At 51.2% G+C, this 19,295-nt stretch overlaps 1 protein-coding gene across 3 annotated transcripts in view; it reads left to right on the forward strand.

Moving 5' to 3' along the window:
• Nucleotides 1–1,998: 1,998 nt before the first annotated feature.
• The window catches only part of PHF2 (PHD finger protein 2), a 57,115-nt gene continuing 39,818 nt past the window's right edge, over nt 1,999–19,295 (forward strand). Inside the window, exon 1 of one of the 3 annotated variants that reach the window (XM_077184469.1) lies at nt 1,999–2,134. In XM_077184469.1, coding sequence (XP_077040584.1) covers nt 2,097–2,134 — 38 coding nt within the window. In that variant the 5' untranslated portion in view covers nt 1,999–2,096. Of the gene's footprint in view, nt 2,135–5,531; nt 6,205–19,295 lie in introns of those variants that run through there. The other 2 variants (XM_054640012.2, XM_054640011.2) reach the window with 2 other exon arrangements.

Genomic DNA, 19,295 nt, shown 5'->3' on the forward strand with positions numbered 1-19,295 from the left:
TGTGCAGCTCCTTTAGATGTCACCTTTAAATGTCAGATGGGTGAAGAGATGCAAATAAGGCAGAAATAATGGGGCAGTTGTTTAAAGAAAAAGAACTGCAGATGCTCACAGAGATTGTTGGGGGTGGGCAGTGAGAGAGTGGTGGGCAATGCCTCTACAGAGCTGGGATCCAATGAGTCTGTTACACAAGATCCAACTGACAGAACACGAGGAGCTGCAGATTTACACCTTGGTGTAAACTGGGGGGCTTTCTCCCCCACCGTGCCTGTCTGCTCGCTGTGTTAGCTACAGCCTGGAGTGAGCAGTGGGCACAGCTCCCTCTGCCCTGCCCCGAAACACAGCTATGCTTTTCCACAAGGGACAGCAATCAGTCTCTCCTTCCTGAGACAGATCCCCCTGCAGCAGCCGGAGGAGTTGTGTCCCTGCTCTCCCTGTTCCGTGCAGTGTGACTTGCCCCATGCCAGCACTTCTCTGCTCTGACAGTATTCCCACTTCTGGTTCTCATGCAGCTGCAGGACAGCCCTTGTCCCATTGCCCAGCAGGTTTCCTTTTCAAGCCCAAACTGGGAGCTGGCATAGAATAACCAGCATCAGCAAACCCAAGGTGCATGGCCGTGGTCCCGTGTGGCAGTGCCAGTCCCCAGTGTGGGTGCACTGGGAATGGGCTGGGACGGGTGGACTGCGAGAGCCCAGCAATGTTCTGTGATCCTGCACCCCTCGGGACGAGCACAGTGCTGCCTGCCTGCTGTCCCAAGCAGCTTCCTGTAGGACAGGCACATTTAGCACAGACACAGTCCTCTCAGAGAGAGCTAAACTGACTCCAGGATCGGTGATCCTATGGAATGACTGGCTACTGCCTGGGCTTGCTCCTGAAGAACATCTTTGACACTTAAATTTATGAATAGAATAGAATAGAATAGAATAGAATAGAATAGAATAGAATAGAATAGAATAGAATAGAATAGAATATGGGATATTTCAGTTGAAAGTGATCCACAAGGATCATTGAGTTGAACTGCATGATCCCTTCAAGGCTGACCAAAAATTTAAGCTCATTTTTAAGGACATGACCCAAATGCCCCTTGAACACTGACAATTTGGGGCACTGACCCCATTCTCCAGGACCATGATCCAGGGTCTGACCACCTTCTCGGTAAGGAAAGCCCCGGCGTGACCAGTATCTCATTAGCCAGCTCCAACACAAAGAGTAAAACTGGGAGAATCCACTCTTTGGGTGGGACGTGGGGCCACTGTCCGTTCTGTGCCTTCAGCGACAGCATCGGGGCTCTTTCCTCACAACCTGTGTTAACGAGCAGCGATGCTCGGCGTGTGCCGCAGCCGGTCCCCGGCGGTGCGGGCTGTCCCCCGGCCTTCCCCATGTCCCAGCCAGGGCAGGGCTGGGCAGCGGCAGCGGGGAAGGTCTCGGGTCGGGGCATTCCTAGCGCAGCGCCCCGGCCCACTTTTGTTCTGGGCTCCCGCCTGCGAGGCGTGTCCGGGCAGCGGGGAGGGCAGCAGGGCGGCCCCGGGGCAGGAAGGCCTTGCCATCGCCACCGCCATCGCCACCGCCATCGCCTCGGCCACCGCCACCGCCATGGCCATGCCACTGCGACTGCCATCGCCACCGCCATGGCCATGGCCATGGCCATCGCCACCGCCACCGCCATCTCCATCGCCATCGCCACGGCCACCGCCACGGCCACGGCCACCGCCATGGCCACCGCTATCGCCATCACCGCTCCGCCTCTTCCTGCCCGGGGCCGGCCGGCGGGGCGGGGCCGGGCCGGGGAGCGCCGCTGCCGCCCGGGCTGTTCCCGGTGCGAGCTAGAGCTGCCGGAGGGGTGAGGGGGCGGGTTACAGGGGGCTGGGAGAAGCCCTGCCCGCGGCTGGGGCCGTTCTCCCTCTCAGTGAGCAGCTCTGGGGACCGCCGGACGGAGCCCCAGTGCCTGGTGCAGCCAGGAGGGGGAATGGGGAATGGGGAATGGGAACGGGGAATAGGACGTGCAGCCATCGCTTCTGCGCTGAGACGAGATGAGGATGAGGCCATGGCACGTCTTTCAGTGCTGCCGGTGCCCAGGAGTACCGTGATCCAGCCCCGCAATGATCCAGCCCCACGGCAGATGGCAGTACCGGCGGCGGTGAGAGTCTGTGTGATCCTTTAGATCGCGCCCAAAGCCTGTAAAAGTGAATCCAGCCCGGTCGCACTGACCCGCCAAGTACAGGCGGGTCCCACCCATTGGACAGAGATGGGATGAAGTGTAGGATCGCAGAAGATAAGGGGCGAGTAATGTGTGTGTCTCAAGCACTGATAGCTGGAATAGCTGTGGAGCCAACCAAGGATTGTTGGTAATAACACCCCCTTGGAAAAGAACAAGATATGGCTGGAGAAGGGGTGATGCAGAGGGAGGGCAGCACTTTCCTGGAACAAACATGCTTGTTCCAGTCTCTGGAGATAAGCACAACACAGTCCAGTGCAGGCACAGGACTGAGGTTGAGGAGTGAGCATTGGCTGTAGGAGGTGATCAAAACCACCCATGTCCCTCGAAGCCCTCTGAACCATTTCCAGAAAGATCTGAAAGAATGGACTGCATGGGATGGGACGGGATGGGATGGGATGGGATGGGATGGGATGGGATGGGATGGGATGGGATGGGATGGGATGGGATGGGATGGGATGGGATGGAATGGGATGGGATGGGAGAAGAGGACTCATCTAACAATGATTTATTCCTCTGTTATCTTACTCCAGTTTCTTGTTCTTGACAGCTCTCAGCAAATAGAAAAGGTTCTTAACGCTTGAAAGTCTCTTTTACCTGGGAAATTCCTGGGTGCTTTGAGTTTGGGAAACATGAATGTTCTGATGCCTCAGGAAGTGTCCTGATCCCTAGCGAGAGATGAAATAAGTGGGGATCAGCCTGAGGCAGTGATGGACTTGTGTGTCTCCCTCTTCTGTGGAGTTTTGGGCTAGAGAATGCTCATGGCCCTGCACAGCAACACTGTGAGGGTCACTGCCCTCTGTTTGGGCCTGTGCCACTTTTTTCCAATCAGTTTAAAAATACATATTAAAACGCACTTCAAGATTTCAAACAGTGAACTCTGATCAAATGGTGTTTTGCTGAGGCACCTGGATACAGCTCCATGGCTCACCCTCCCATCCCAAGGGCAGATAGGCACCTTCTGGATTGAAATGCTCATGATGAGCTCAGGACAGTGGGACAACCGCACCCATAAGTCTCTTAATTCACTAATCCCTGTTAAAACAATGAGTAAGATGCCTGAGCTGCCAGAACAGAGCTTCTGCATTTCCATGCAGTGTCAGCTCCAGCATCCTCCAGCACAATTACAGATGGCCCAACTGGCTGTGGCACTTGGCAGTATCCATAAAAACATGGACACTATAAAAACAGGAGTAAAACCACAGACACACCACTCTGCTGCTAGGTATGGCATCACCTGAGGGCCAGCAATGGACAATGGAGAGCTGGATATGATTCCAGCCCCTAGGAGCACCTGGCTGCACTCAGGCATGGCCCTGCTGCCCTCTGTAGGGAGCACCAAACCCCCAGGGCATCCAGAGGTTTGGCTCATGCACTGCAGCAGCTGGGACATGATAACACTGGAATTCGGGTGGTGCCTTGGAAATAAAGCTGTTTGCATGGAGATGCTCATGGGACTAAGGAAAGGGGATGAGAAAAATTCCTCACAGCTGATATGGGCTGGGTAAGCAAAGCCCGTAAACAACTGAGAGGGGGAACAGGGGCACAGAAAGTGGTGTGGAGGAGCTGCTTCAGGGAGTAGTCCTTTTGCTTGGAAAAGGCCTCAAAGATCATGGATCTGCCCTCTGCTTCCATGCTCTGTAACATGACAACACTGGTTCCAGGAAGAGAGGGAGGCACTTCAGGTTGCAGCTGCTGGTGTGTAGGGTGTGCAGAGGCACAAAGCCCATTCTGTACCAAAGGACATCCCAGTCTCTAGAGGCTCATTTACACCCTGAGCTGAGTGGTGCTGGGAGATGTCCTTGGCATCGAGGAACACTGTAAAGGTGTCTGAAGCTCTGTGATGGCTCTCAAGCCGTTCAGCCCCGTCCTGCTGTACTTCCAGGACTTGATCTTCTACTTTCTACTACTCTTCTACTTCCTGGCTGAAGTTCTGAACCATTAAAGCCATGACCAATAGATTTTAACTTAAAAGAGGGGTGGTTTTAAGGGGCAGGTTCTTACATGGTGCATTGTGATGAAGGAAACAGGTCCCTTGGTACACTTTGAGAGACTCAAAAGCACCAAGTGACAGTTTAGGACGCACACCTGGGGCCTCCCACCGTGTCACTGCACTTCCAGCTGTGTCAGAGGTCACCTGTGGCAGGACTAAGTGTGTCAGTCACACACAGCCCTGTGTGTGACAGTCCTGCCTGCAGCATATACATGCAGTGGGCAAGGGCAATGACCTGACAGTCCCTCTTCAGCCATTCAACAACAGCTGCCTCTCTGTAGACAAACTTGAAACTGAAGTTTTTTGGCTTCATTAATCACTCTTTTCCTCCACAGGTGATTCTGAGGATTTTTGCAGAGACATGAAGAAAGTCTGAGAAATGTCAGTTTTAGTTTTTTGCTCAAAGACAAATCCCCTGCCACACCAACAAATGTAATGGATTCAAAATGCTGAATCCACCGTAAGAGAGTTAAAATTCCACCTTGGTTGGAAGGCCCTTTGTGAGCACTCTGTAGGAAGATCTTGCTCCTCAGGGAAAAGTGCCACTGGCCTTTGAACACTCTGGGAAGAGAAGTAATTCCAAAAGCCCCCAGCCTGTTTGTTTAACCCCTGTCAGAGCCTTGGCATGGCAGGGCAGCAAGGTTCTCCATCCTCAGCCCCAGCTCACACTCTTTGTGTGTTCCTCTTTGGCCTCTGCACGGGAGGAGGTCAGTGGGGCTGTGCAGTGTTGGGGTTCGTGGTCATTCAGGGCCTCAGTGTCCCCCCACAGCCCATATGCTGCTGTGATCTGGTTCTTGGTGGGCACAAAGTGTTCATTACCATCCCCTTGGAGTCACAGCAGGGAAAGGGCTGCTGTGAGCAGAGCTGGTGACTTTAGAGGCAGAAATTATACAAATAGAGAATCACAGGGTGCTTTGAGCTGGAGGTGACCTTTAAGATCATCTCGTTCCACACCCCAGTAAACCCCCCAGGTGGTTAAACCCCCACTAAGATCATGTTACTGAAGAGAAAGAAGCTCATTCTTTTGGGTACTTTAGATGTGGACCAGCCGCGCTGTGTATCTGGCTGCCCCCCTCCGCACGCCCAGCCAGGCGTTGTTCCCGCGGGTCGCACCGCACTTGCGGCCACTTCTCCGGGCTTCCTCGCCCTTGGGGCGGCCTGGAGCCCCCCGCTCCCGCGGGCACCCCGCTCCTCGCTCGGGCTCTGCCCGCTGTCGCAGACAGACACCCCCGGCCGCCCCGAGCGGGGTCCCCCCCTTCGCACAGCCCCCGAGCGCTCCCCGCTCCCGGTGCCCCCGCACCGCCCCCCAGGCCCCCCCGGCGGGGCGGGCGGGGGCGCTCGGGCTGGGGGCAGCTCCCTCCCGGCAGGCGGGGGTTAACAAAAACACGCGTTTTCCGCCGAGCCCCCGCCGCGCCCCGGCCCCGACCGGGGAGCCCCGCTCCGCCGCGCTCCGCTCCGCCCGGCCCGGCCCCGCTCGGCCCCGCTCCCTCCGGGCTGACGCAAGGCCGGGCCCGCCGGGGAGGCCGCGCCGGGCTGTCACCAGGGGGCACCGCCGCGATCGCCGAGCACCGGGAATCACCATCCTGGAGGGACAACAACAACAACAACAACAGAGAGCCCCGGCCCGCGGCGCCGGCGGGCGGCGGGACCTGGCCATGGCCCCCGGCTCCGGGCAGAGCTTCCCTGTCCTCCGGCACCGCTCGCCCGCCCCTCTGGAGCCCTAAATCCACTATCGCGGTTTTATAGCGTTTTTTATTATTTTGTATTATTTCTGGTTTTCCGCTCTCCCCTTCCTCCCCCGTGCCACCCCCCTCGGCGCCTCGGCCCCGCCGCGCTCCGCTCCGCTCGGCCGGGCGGGCGGGCGGCCGCGAGCGGAGCGGATCGGCGCGGTCGGCGCGAACATGGCGACGGTGCCCGTCTATTGCATCTGCCGGCTGCCCTACGACGTGACCCGCTTCATGATCGAGTGCGACGCCTGCAAGGACTGGTTCCACGGCAGGTAACGCACCGCGCCCGGCACCCCGAGCCCGGCCCCGGCCCCGCCGCCCCCGGTGCTCCCGCCGCCGCGCTCCCTCCCGCAGGCCTTCCCGGAGCGGGGAAGGAGGAGCCGCGCTTCCCGGCGCCGCTCCCGCGCTCCCCGCGCGCTGGTTTTGTGTGTTTTGTGGGTTTGGGGCCGGATTCCCGACACAAAGCTGCTCCCCCCGCGGTGACACCGGAGCCCCGGGGTGGCGGGGGCCATTGTGCACGCCCGGGGAGGGGATGGGGCCGCTCTGCGCCGCCCGCCCGCGGCTCCGCGCCGCGTCCCTCCCGGAGCCGGGCCCGGGGCGGGGAGCGAGGGGCCGCGGCGGCGGCGGCGGCTGCGGGGCTCGGCCGCGCTGTCAGCGGGCTCGGTCCCCGCGCCTCGGCCTCCCGCCCGGGCAGGGCTCGGGCACCTTGGCCGCGGCTCCCGCGGGGTGTTCCTTGGTGGCAGGGCGGCCACGGCCGGGGAGGGCCGGGGGCTGCGGGGAGCGCCCGCCCTGGCAGCCCCTCGGCGCTGGGGCCGGGCGGGGCGGTGGGAGCGGGCGGGGGAGCCCTCGCTGGCGCAGCGCCCGCCCCGCGGCCCCGCCGGGCAGCGCCCCCGCCCCCGGGGACCCCCGCGCACCCCCGGCCCTGCCCGAAGCCGGGGCCTGCCGCGGGGGGAGGCCGCGGGCAGGGGAGCGGCGGGGAGGCCGGGCGGGGCTGAGGACTCGGCTTTTCGGCTCGTTTCTCCCCAAAGCGCCTCCCGGCGCGCAGACAATGGGCGGCCGCGGCGGAGTTGCGGCGGGCGGCGGAACTTCGGTGGCGCCTGGTGTGATGAGGGCGAGGGCGGCAACTGGGGACCGAGAGCCTCGAGAGCCACCGCACCGCCCGGGCAGCCGTGCCGGCGAAGGGGGTCACTGGGCGAGAGGGGGTACACGCGGGGACAGCCCCCCGACAGGACCTCTCACTCCCTTCGGATGTGGAGGAGGAGGAGGATGGAGTGTCAGCGGCATCGCAGCAATTCCCCAGGAATGATTGAAGTGTAAAAAGTGCAATTAAAATCAGGTAAATCACCTGGATGGGCGCTTTTTACCACAGGGGTCCAGTCAGGTTAGGCTGTCGCTCTTTCATCGCAAGCAGCGCCCGGCAGAGTCTCCTCACAGCTGGCGGACGAGGCGGAGGCGAGAGGCTCTGCCTGGTGCGGCTCACGGATGCTCGAGCGGGCACTGGGGCATCCGCGGATCTTCCGTGCGCAGAATAAAGGACTCCAGACGCTTTGCTGTGACATTAGGAATGATGTTCTACCGTTTATTTTAGAAGCTGTGTAGAAACAGGAAGGGAAATACAGAAATAGCCGTAGTGGCAGTGCTGGCGGAAGGGTGCTCCGCACGTGTGGTCCGGGACAGGAGGCTCGCACGAATCGCGCTGGCCCGTGCCACTGAGGACTCGGGCACAGATGCTGAGGTGAGGCTGGAGAGAAGCCTCAAGCATGTGCACTTGAAACTTAGACACTTTAAAGACGTGAAAATAGTAAGATTTTCAGGCAAAGTAACGGCAGAGTGAATTGCTGAAGAGTAAACAGCGACAGGAGGTAAGCTGCCTGCACAGGATGGTGAATTCCCATTGCAACTGACAAAGAGAGGTTGCTTGTAGCTGATCAACCAAATGATCATGTTGTGGGCAGCTCAGGGTCAACAGCAAGAGGAAAGGTGTTTAATTTTGTGGCATAAGGGACAGAAATGATTTGTAGTGCTTCTGGGGATGGGGTGTTGTACTCTTTTTCCTTAGTTTATAGTAGTGCCCAGAGATTGATTTTTAGAGAAAAAAAATGAGGAGGAGTTCACTTCTCAAAGTGTCAAAGCCTGAGATAGTTGTATCAGAGAAGTTCATGGAGTATTAGGAGCAAGCAGCTTATCTATGACACTGTTTGCTTTTCTTGGTAATATATAAGTAAATAAATAGGAAAAAAAAATCAGGATTTAATTGTATGAAATCTTGTCTGTCCCGGACACTCAAAGCACTGATGTTAATGTTTATACAAAACTGCAACAAAAATATTCAATGTTATATAGTACTGCAACAAAAAATACAATGTTACGTAGGTTCGGCAACCAAACATGAGCCAGTGTGCCCAGCTGCACAGTGCTCAGGAGGATTGCCTAATGTTTTAATCATACTTCTGTTTCTTTTTAACATGATGTACAGTGTGCAATTCAGAAAAAAAAGGTGTCATTTCTGGTTTGGTTTTGTCGAAGCAGATTAGGTGTTTTCATGTTTCCCTTCTGACAGGAGTTCCCAAATACCTAAAAGAAATATTTTTCATGGGTTATCCCTGCAGCAGTGGCAGTCTCCCTTTCATCTAAGGCTGGGTAATGTGTCTGTGGCAACTTCAGCAGTTCCGATGGCAAATTGATATTTTGAAAGTACCTAAAGTGTGTTAAGCTTATGTAATGTAGTTTAGAAGTTGGACACATGGCAATGGAGCCCTCTCCACTTCTGGGACAAATGCACTGGGGACTCTTGGACACTGCTGAAGTGTGCTGAGCCATGGAGCTGTTGGTGTGTTCACAGAACCCTGTGACTTCTTGTGAAACTGAGGTTTGATGATTCCTGTTCTCTCTGTTTGCCTGAGCTGCTCCAGACAAGCAGCTTCCAGCTGTCTGGAAAGGCCAGAGATGATCTTAGAGGCAAAGGGCACTAATGCCAAAGTGGACACAGGGCTGTTTGTCTCCTGTCCATGTGCAGGTGTTCTCTGGTGTAGCTGTTTGGACTGGTGAAGTCTCACACACCTCAGTGCTCTGCTCTGAGCACCCAGTCTGGTGCTCTGTGATTTCCTGGCCCCTCCATCACCTGTGCTGGCTCCTCTCCCCTTGGGTCCCATCCTGAGGAGGAGTCCTGGTGTTGTTCTGCCTGGTAGCAGGTCTGCAGGCAGCAGGGACAGCCAGGGTGCCCGACTGGTTGGCATGGGAACTGGCTCTTTGAAGACCAGGAAAGGAGGAGGAAGAGGGAGTGGTCTTGATGAGTGAAGAAGCTGACACTCAGCAGTTGCCATGGGTCACTCTGCTGCCTCAAGGGTCGGCCTGGCTGGATGGAAGGATTGGTGCCAGCTGTGACACGGGCCGTGGGCCAGGGTCCCTGGGCAGCTGCTCGGGCACAGGGGATGGGGACAGGGTCGCTCAGCTGTGTGCTGTGAGGAGCTCTGCCTTCTCCTCAGCTTGCAGGTGATGCTGCTGGCTGTCTGTGCCCAGTGACCCTGTGCAGGGACACCCTCCATTCCCCCTCCCGGGGAGCAGCTTGCTGGGGGCTGGGAAAAGCTGTACATGATGACAGGTCTCCAAGTGTCTCATCTGCAATGGAAACCTTGTTACAAGGTTACAGACCCCTGTATCCAAGACAAGGCAAGTCTTTTTGTACCGGTTTGTTCAACTAGAAATCTGTACGGGGTTACTCATTACAGCTGTAGGTGAGGGGAGGTAAATTATTCATTTTCTCTGCAGTATTTTGTTACCTGTTCTTATAACCCACACCTGGTGCTGTAGGATGGGATCGTGCTCACTAAATGAAATAACAAGTATTGATTTTATTACCCCGTGTATATTTAAACTTTGAACCTTCTTGCTCCAGGCCTAGCAGTGGTCAATAACTTAGTAAAAGGTTTAGTTACCAAAAAGCAGCTCGTGCAGTTATCAGAGCAGCCTAAAGTGATGGTGGGAGTTACTCAGGATGCCCTGGCACCCAGAGTAAACGTGGCTGGGTTAAGAAAAACACTTCTCTGCTACACTGCAAAGCTAAATTCTGTGTGTGGGCAGATTTTATGCTCAAAACAGAGCATTCAGCATTTTCCCTTTCAAAAACAGGTCCGGTTTTACACGGCAGCATCTAATTCCACTCTTTTACCCAGGCTTATCACTAGCTATGGGAAAATTTGGAAATTTGGGTAAAATTTGAAGATGAGGATATTCTAAAACTAGAATGCTATTTGCTTTGGTTTTGTCACAGCAGAGGGAATCCCTGAGGTTAATCAAGCTGTGCCCAGAATGATTTCCTTTCATGTGCTGAGTTCAGATAGGACCAAAGTGTGTAAGTTTTTCAAATAACTAAAAATCTCAGCTTATTTCAATTTTTCCTGAAGAGTTAGTTGGCATGAATGACAGGCTCAGTTTTTCTGGGAGCCTGCCCACAACAGGTATCATGAACGAACCATGCTAATACCTATACTAGAATGCTTTTGAAAATCCGAGTCTAAGTAATACCAAGAGTGGACAGTAGTGTGGAAAGGCCTACATGAACCTCCTGGTACCTGAGAGCCAGTACAGATCAGAGAAGATTTTTGTATATAAAGATTCTTCTAATTCTAGAAGTTCTTACCCAGCTTTTACCTCTGAAAGGATAAAATGTTAGAAATATTAAACACAATTCATGTTTAATTTTAAAAAAAGACAAAATACTGTGGTTTAATGAGTACTCTCCAGCAGCCCAAGCCTTCAGCTGCACTGTTTTGTGAGCAGCCCTGTGGGCACCTAGGTACCTGTTGAGCTCAGTATTAGTGGGATGGCAGCGTTATCAGCCATGTCACAACAGAGAAATGAGTTCTGCAAGCAAAGGGAAACTTTTTCCTTAGTGCTGAATAGCTCCATAATAAAGGAAATGGGTAAAGATGTCTTGACAAAAATTATCAAAGGAATGTAACTTCATATGGGGAGATACTGGAGAAGAGAAAAAGTATTATACAATCACTGTAAGGCTTTCCAAAACTCAGAGGCCACCATCTTTAATATTACCTTAATGTATTTCCTTCTTTCTGACCAATACAAATTTTGTAGTAGCACTGTAATATATTTACACTTAAAATACAGTGTGTTCTCCTTGCCCAGATAGCCCTCTCTTGTATGGCAGTCTGTCGGTCTACAGTTCTGAAAATATTTTATTAAAACATGGTTTGTGGCTTTAGGGGTGTCTTATAAAGGTGCTCTGAAGCAGTGCTGAAGGTTTGTTTGGGCTACAGGTGAGCTGATGCTTTGGAATCACGTGGGTTTTTCATAGTGACCATGTCATGCATCTTATCAGTGACTGATAACTCTGTAATGTGGGTGTACATTATCAAATCTTACACTGGCTGATGGATACCAATAGTAATTCCTTTCCAGGGTTTTACCTGAAAAAAATTGGCCTGTTCACAGTCCATTTTACAACTTTATGCATGGCTATTTTTAGATGTTACTTGGCTGTTACATCCAAGTACCTCTGGTATACAATGTAATGGCAATAATGTGTTTGGCCAATCTCACTAGGTCTCTCATGTAGATTTTTCCTGGGGTGTTGGTCCCCCACCCTGTGTGAAGGCTGAGCATCTCCCCCCACCCCCAGAAGGGCACTCTCTGTGGGACAGGGGTGTCCTGGGGACCATGGTCTCCAGCAGTGTGGTGTGATCAGGCTACAACATCTTGAGACAAATGTGCCAGGGGAAGCTTCGATTGGATATTGGGGAAATTTCTGCATCAAAGGAGTTTTCATCCCTGGCACAGACTGTCCAGGGCAGTGGTGCAGTCACCATCCCTGGATGGATTTAAGAGAGGTGTAGACTGGGGACATGGTTAGTGCTGCACTTGGCCGTGCTGGGGGGACGGCTGGACCTGATGATTTTAGGGTCTTTTCCAACCCAAACAATTCCATGATTCCATGACCTCCTGCTTTGTTCTGGTTCCGTGACCTTCTGCTTACTCTTCAGCCCTGGGACCCCAGCCCAGGACATCCAGGGATTAATATTTTCTCTCGGCCTTGGAGAGTGCAAGTCCCTCCTTGTTGCACTCTCCTAGGCCTTTGGAAGAGCTGTTGGAAGAGGCTGACAGCCTGTGCACGGCTCCCAGCCAGCAGCCCATGGAGGAGTTCCTTCTTTTCCTCTCAGGCACATCCCCAAAAACTGATGGCTGCTGCTTCTCCAGGTGAGGCCAGGGCTTAGTCTTGTTCTTACAGGCAGAGCAGGAGTGAGGGTGCTGAGTTTCCCTGGGTGTAATTGTGCCTAGCTTCCCAGCTAACCAGGGTTGACTTCTCCTGGGATATTCAGCAATATTTAGTGCTTCATCCATTTGTTTTAGCAAGTAGTCAAGACAAGCAGAAAGTTAAGCAATAGTATATTTTGACAGGAAAAAATAAACCAGAATTGCAGAAACAAAGATATTTTTAAATTTCCTGTTTGCAATTGTCAACCCAGTAATCTGGAACTATGTGAGAGCTTCCTTATTGTTTTTATGGAATTGCTCATGGATTTCATCGTGTTTTCCTCTTTTTGCAAAATACACAGTACATTTACTCTCAGAAAAAGCATTTTGCCTCATCTGGCAGACTGGAAGGATGTAACAAGTAAAAAAAGAAGTGAAATATTTCTGCTAGATATCAGTAGCTGTGATTTTTTATTAAACCTCCATTTTTGCTGTTAACATCTCAATGGAAGGGAATGGAAATGTGAAAATTGACTGGAATGCTGTTCCTGTGCCATATGTGCTGTGTCCCTTGTGGCAGCAGCACACAGAACAGCCAAGGATCATTGTGCAGGAGCACAGTCCCCACAGCCAGGTTATAAGTGAGATTTAATGTCTTTATGGAGCATCTCAGCAAAGCCTCTCGGTTGGGGCAGGTGGGGGAAGCAAAAGGACTTGCAGTGCTGTTGCTGCTGGGCTTATGTGTTAACAGGGACAGTGTCTCCTGTATCACCATCCTATCCACTTGGGATTTCCTCTCCATTTGTGATCACTAAATACCCTTAAATAGATTGCAGCAGTTACTAAGGAATTTGGAGGGTATCTAGTGTACTCTCCTCCTTTAGAGGAGCAGTTTATTGGCCAGGAGCAGGCAGGACCACTGGAACCCCTAGCTCCTTACAGGCCATGGGGACAGCATATGAACAGCATATATGAGCTCCTTCACACCCCAGAAATATTTCCCAGGGAATTAAAGAAAGAAAAAAAGGAATTTAAAAAAAGCTGTGTTCCTGATACCTGAATGAGGAGTCATTGAGTAAAGAATGGTAAACACATGGGGCTGCTAAGTGTTTTGTTCCATGGTCACTTCAGAAATCTGAGTCACAGAGGTGCCATCAGAAGCCACAAGAGAGCCCAGGTGCTGAGGCTGGGAGTGCAGGAGCCCCTTTTGACAGCCTCTTCTCTCTCATCCCTGCTCTTGCCTATGGAACACTGAGGTGCTACTCTGCAGCTGGTTGCTGATAAGGGATTCATCATTCCAAAGACTTGACTAATTCCTGCTCTGGCATTGTCTCTCAATGAAACTTCCACTGAAAGGTGAAAAGGTGGGTAGAGGGTTGGAAAAGGTGAGGATGCTATTTCCTTACAGGTGAATGTGGGGCTTGTTCTAAAAGAGGTGGATTTGCTCTTGTTGAGATGGCTGAGGAGGTCTTAAAACACTCAGATGTGTTCTGAGAAGATCCTATGAATTCACAGCTTTTACTGCCAACGTGGTTCTTCGCAGTATTTGGAACTCTTATCCACCAACTCTTTTGCATCAGGACAAACACATTGGCCAAAGCTGTTCTTGAGGGAAAGGCAACACATCCACTTATGATTTGTCCCAATGTTTATTAGTTTATTAGTCTAAGAAATTTTTAGACTATTGCATGAGACTGTGACAAAGTTCATCCCGGTGGAATCACAAGGCGCCTGCGGTGGCTGCACAGCAGCTCCTGCTGAGGGATGCCTGCCCGCAGCTCTGTCCTTCCAGCACTCATGAGAAAGGCTCCACTCTCAGCCCAGGCAGCAGCACGCTGTTCCCCGAGCCCTCACTCCCAGCCTCCCCAGCACAGCCTCTCACCCTCTGCTCAGCTGGCACTGCTGCACCCCCACAGCCCCAGCTCCCGGTGCTGCAGAAGGAATGGGTGTCTGTCCATGGATGCAGCAATGTGCTTAGAAATCAAGCATTGCTGGAAGGTGTGGGAGTAAAACTGCAGGGGACTATGAGCAATACCAGGGGGGTGAAATGCAGCTGTGGGTGAGAAACTGTTACTATTCCTGATGCTGCTTGTAAATCACAGACTGGAGCACAGAGTCAGTGCGAGGCAGAGGCACAGTGTGTCAGGACACTTTGCTCGAAATGGATGGAGAGGGCTCACAAGGACTCAGATACATTATTTTCCTTCATTCTTTGGACACGGACTTGCACAGGACTGTTAGGAACTGAGCAAATGCTTTCAGAGACACCCCAGCCCCGCTCCTGGGCCCCGCCAGGCTTTGCAGGACCATTCTTCCACAGCACTGTCAGTGCCTGTGGCATTTTCCAGTTTTATCAAGTTTTACCCTCTTTTTGACATTGCACCAGATTGGCCAGAGAACAGGACAATTGTGCCCTAACACCTCCTGTAAAAGGCAGAGTGCTGAGGTTGGCCCAGTGGTGATTCCTGCTCAGCCCCACGGAGGAATACCTCAGGTACCTCGGAGGTTTGGGTGTAATCAGCTGTGTGTGAGGTTTGGGTGTGATCAGCTGTGTGCTCCTCCTGCACTGCTCCTGCTCCCCATGAGCAGTTCACAGGGAATGTGGGGACATTCCTTTGCTTTGCAGGCAGGACACAGCCCACTGCCTCTGTGGGATGCTCTGGGTTACTGAAAAGTGGGAGTTCATGTTTCACATTCACTTGTGATGTTTACAGACTGCATGGAGAGGGGAGCAGGTCAGGAAATGTGTGCTGTGAGTGACACCAGCAGGGAGGAGATGGTGTGAAGAGCAGTCCTGAACCCAGGGTGGTACTGGGCAGAGCCTTCTGCTCCCAGGTACCATCTGGGGCTGCCCTCAACTGGTGTTGGCTGCTACCTAAGTCCCATATACAGTTAAGTCCCTTTTTACCATACTGCTAAATTTTTCCATTTAAAAAATGCTGAACTGAAGTAGGTGCTGGAATTCAGTTACAGTACTACTTGAAAAATACCCAAAGGGCTGGAATGAGGTGGAGCTGGGGTTGTTCCCTCATGCTTCCAAAGCAAGGGGCTGTAGGGAATGATCTATTCAACATGTCACTTGCAGTCAGAACTGCTGTTGCCTGTTGTGTTCAACAATGAGCCAAGCCTTAATGTTTTTAAGTTCTCAGACCTAAGCTTTTTCCCAGGAGGATTTCTGCAGGGAGGGTGGGCACGTTTTGTTGTTTAGTTGGGGGTTTTTTGGTTGCTTGGGACTTTTTATTTAGAACAAGAAAAACTGTTGTTTTATGCTTTGGTGCAAGGAAGTTTTTCAGATACAAAGCACTCACAAATGTTCTTCAGAATAATTATTTCTGCTTTTTTGTGGTGTGAGAGTTGGTGAATGGTTCAAGGAAGGAAAACGTGTGTAAAGGAGGTGTTTCTGAAGAGCACTTACCTGGAATTTTACCGTGAGTGGGAGCAGAGCCTGTCTGGCTGCCTGCAGTCACAGCCTCAACCTGCTAGCTGCTGCTGCTGCCTTTTCATTGTTCCTTCTGAATTTTGTGTTTCTTTGCATTCTTGGAACTCTGAAATCCCTTTCAGAGCAGAACTGATTGCTTTAACTGCAAACCATGCTGATGGAGAAGCTCAGTGGCACTGGCCTGCTGGCATTCCAGGTCCTGCTCATGCCACAGGGCTTCTGTGGGACAGAAATGTCACAGAAAATGTCACAATCATTTTTTTAAGGAAGGATGTCTTGTGGAGTACTTTTAAGGAGTGTCTTATGGAGCACATCCTGCATGGGCTGGAAGGGTTCAGTCAGGTAAGGTTTTCCCTTTGAGAAGAGCAGGGCAGAACTCTAATTTTGTGTTGATAAGTCACAAGCAGTGAAAGAATATTAACACTTCATGTGGTGTTTGTAAAAAGGCAAGAAGAGTATCTGGAGAAAAAGAGGAAATTTATGACTTCCCACAGAATCCCAGAATAATTTGCACTGGGAGGGACCTTAAACCTCACCCTGTTCCCACCTCCTGCTGGGGTGCATTGATGTGCAGATGTCTGAATCAACTGAAGACAAGAGCACTTTACATCAGTAGAACAACGAGCAATCTCCACTGCTAACTCGCTGCCAGTGGCACTGGGTGTCACTGGGTATTTATTTTGAGCTGTTACTGCTCCTCCACAGTTCAAAATCATGGGTGATAAAGAAATATGTTGGGGTTTCCCTGTCAGTTATCAGGTGGAGCAAATCCTTACAAGTCCATGGACAGAAGGACATAATTTCATACCAGCCCAGTGCCCAGTCTGAATGCCATATCCAAGGATACTCATGTGATTTATGGCTGTTGCTACCATGGTTTTCTTTCTAACCATGCAGGTTCTCTTTGTTTCTCTCTATCAAGGATGTTATCCATCATTCCCACACACACATGCCATAAGCTGTACCAAGCATGATGGACCATCCCCACCATGGCTGTCTTCACCGTGGGGCAGTGCTGAGCACGCTGTGGGCTGGGGACCCTTTGCTGTCACCTGGATTAGTGATGGTGGAGGTGAGCCTGCTGGAGAATGGCATGGGAAGAGCACACAGAGCACAGCATGGATGTATGTGGAGATGTATAAAGCCAGTTTGCATCTTGAAATAGGAATAAAATGCGATAAAGCTGTAATTGGGTCATTTGAAATTTGATGTTAATCTTTTGGAAATGTATTTGAAGTGCTGAAATGAAATTAAGGTACAAGAGCGGGTTATGCATGTCAACAACAGGAACAGTCAAGAATGGTTTAAAGGTTCTGTTAATAATTTATCATTCTTTAATTGTGTGGTTGTTTGGTTTAATATAGTAAGTTCTTTGTAAATATGACAGTGAAAATCATTCCTGTTCCTTCTCCCTCCTTGTTGTACTATCTGCTCATTTTGGAGCTTCCCCTGTGAGCGTTGCAGTTGGTTCAGAGTGTTTGCCATGCAAAACAAAACATGAAAAGATAACGTTGGGGTACTCTCAGGATTGCCATGCGTTTATATGTTTATATGTATCTATAAAGAATACATGAAAATGGTCCTGTGACTGAAAAGGACAACCAACCATTGATCAGTATTTTTAGCAAGATCTGAGCATGCTTATGGCAAATTACAGTGATAAGTTACCTCAGATTTAAAAGTAAGTTATATAAATGGTTATATAAATGGGTGTCACAATTAAAGCAAATCAAACACACACAATACTCAGATTTGTATTAATGTGTATAAATACATACATGGATGTATAAATACACAGGTACAGTAGTTGTTGCTGTACAAAGTCAATGATGTCTGTGGCTTTGTTGGTGTTTAGTTTATTTGCATTTGTCTGCCATTTAGTCAGACACTGCCCATGTCCAGCCTGCTCCTGCTGTACGTGTGGCTGTGGATGTGACACGCAGGGTGAGCAGATGCTCAGTGCAGCGAGGAGTGAGAAGGAACATGAAAGCAAAGGAGTGGTGTTGCTCAGAGTGTTGTGGCTTTTGGAGGACAAGTCACAAAATCAGAAATTCCAGAGGGATCCATTGGTTGCAGGTGTGAGTTTGTAACAGGCCAGTGTTACAGGGGTTTGGTGAGTTGTGGGTCCTGCACAGCTGATGTTACAGCAGTGGTATTTATTTGCAGTAATGTCCCTGCTGGAGGGAGAAATGGAATGACAGGGTCAGGGCAAGACTGCAGTCAGTTTGTAAGGGTTTACAGGCCGATTTCCTGGAGTGTATGTGCTCATTTTTAAAGATAATTCCTAGAATTGCAGAGGGCAAAACATAAAGGATGTTTTACTGAGCAGTGCTTGGTAAACACAGGTTTGTACTGCAGCACAGCTGATCCTGGCTGCTGCTCCCCAGCTCCTCAGGGCTTAGGTTTAGCCCAATTTTTGGGATTCCTTCTGCTGTGGGGCTCTCCCAGAAAGGTGGCCTACCTGCTTGGCCACTTGTGGGGTGCTATTCCTGATAGAGATGCTTAAAATCTTCAGATCCTTGGGTCAGCAAAGAAAGGCTGAAGTTAAATCCAGTCTCATTTGCAGTGCTGCTTGCTGCCATGCTGGGCTGGTGGCTGTCAGGGCTCACTCTGCCATGGATGAGTCTGCCATGGAGTTGGCTCTGTTGGTCTGTTGGGTTTCGATACATCCTGGTTAGAGAGTTGGCAGCATCCACCCTCTTCATCCCTGTGGGTGTGTGATGTATTGTACTGAAACTTGAAACTGAGACCTCATTCTGTAGAGTCTCAAGATACTGAGCAGTGAGCCCTGGCTGATTTGGGGGGTTCTGAATTCCAGCTTTGAATAACAGATTTGTTGCTGGCATGCACAGGTTCTAGTTAGGCCACATAACAGTGTGATGCTGGAAAAGACTTGGGCTGTGCAATAGGTGCAGGTTGCTGCAATCTAGAAACTTCATTTATTTCTGTTTGGTTGATTTATTTTTTTCCAGGGTGGGTGATATTTCTTTTGTACAATGTCACCGGTTGGTTTTTGCTGAGGAACAAAAGGCACATGCTAATAGTAGATATTTTTGTAGTAGTTTGACCGGTGCTTGGGAAGAAGGTGCCCTATGAGTGAAAACACATGAAGTCTGGATTCCAGCACTTCTCTGTGGAGGATGATTTGTGCTGGGTTTGTACAAGGCTGGTCTGACAGTGGGCTGTTCCCAGGGGCTGCCTCCTGGAGCTCTCATGGAGCACTGGTCAACAGCTGAGGTGACACATTGCGTGAGGAAGAAGTGCCGAGACACCAAGATCACAGAATTTTGTTGGTCATACAATAATTCAAGGATTATTTTCCCCGAGACAATTCTCTTTCCTACGCCTTTCTGCACTGGGCAGAATACAGCCTGTGGTTTCTAAAGTGCTCATGAAAATCAGTCCATTCCTGGGATCTTTTATTTCCTGCTGTGCTCGCCTCAGTGTGTGTGAGAGAATGCACTCCATCACTCCATCCCCCAATTATGTGCAGCAGATAAACGAGGATTTATTTGATCAACCCAGCACTAATTCCATAGAGAAGTTTTGCAGTATGTTTGGAGATAGAAAAGGAGGTTTTTAGGGATCTGGAGAGTTGTCTGTGCAGGCTGGGATGAGCTGGGAGCCGGAGGGAGGAAGGGTAAAGGGCAATTTTCTGCATGAGCCCACTTTCCGGCGTATGGCCACAAACCTGACACAGCGTTTGCACCTAGG

This window comes from Agelaius phoeniceus, chromosome 11 (assembly GCF_051311805.1).
Source record: "Agelaius phoeniceus isolate bAgePho1 chromosome 11, bAgePho1.hap1, whole genome shotgun sequence".
Classification (NCBI taxonomy): Eukaryota; Metazoa; Chordata; class Aves; order Passeriformes; family Icteridae; genus Agelaius; species Agelaius phoeniceus.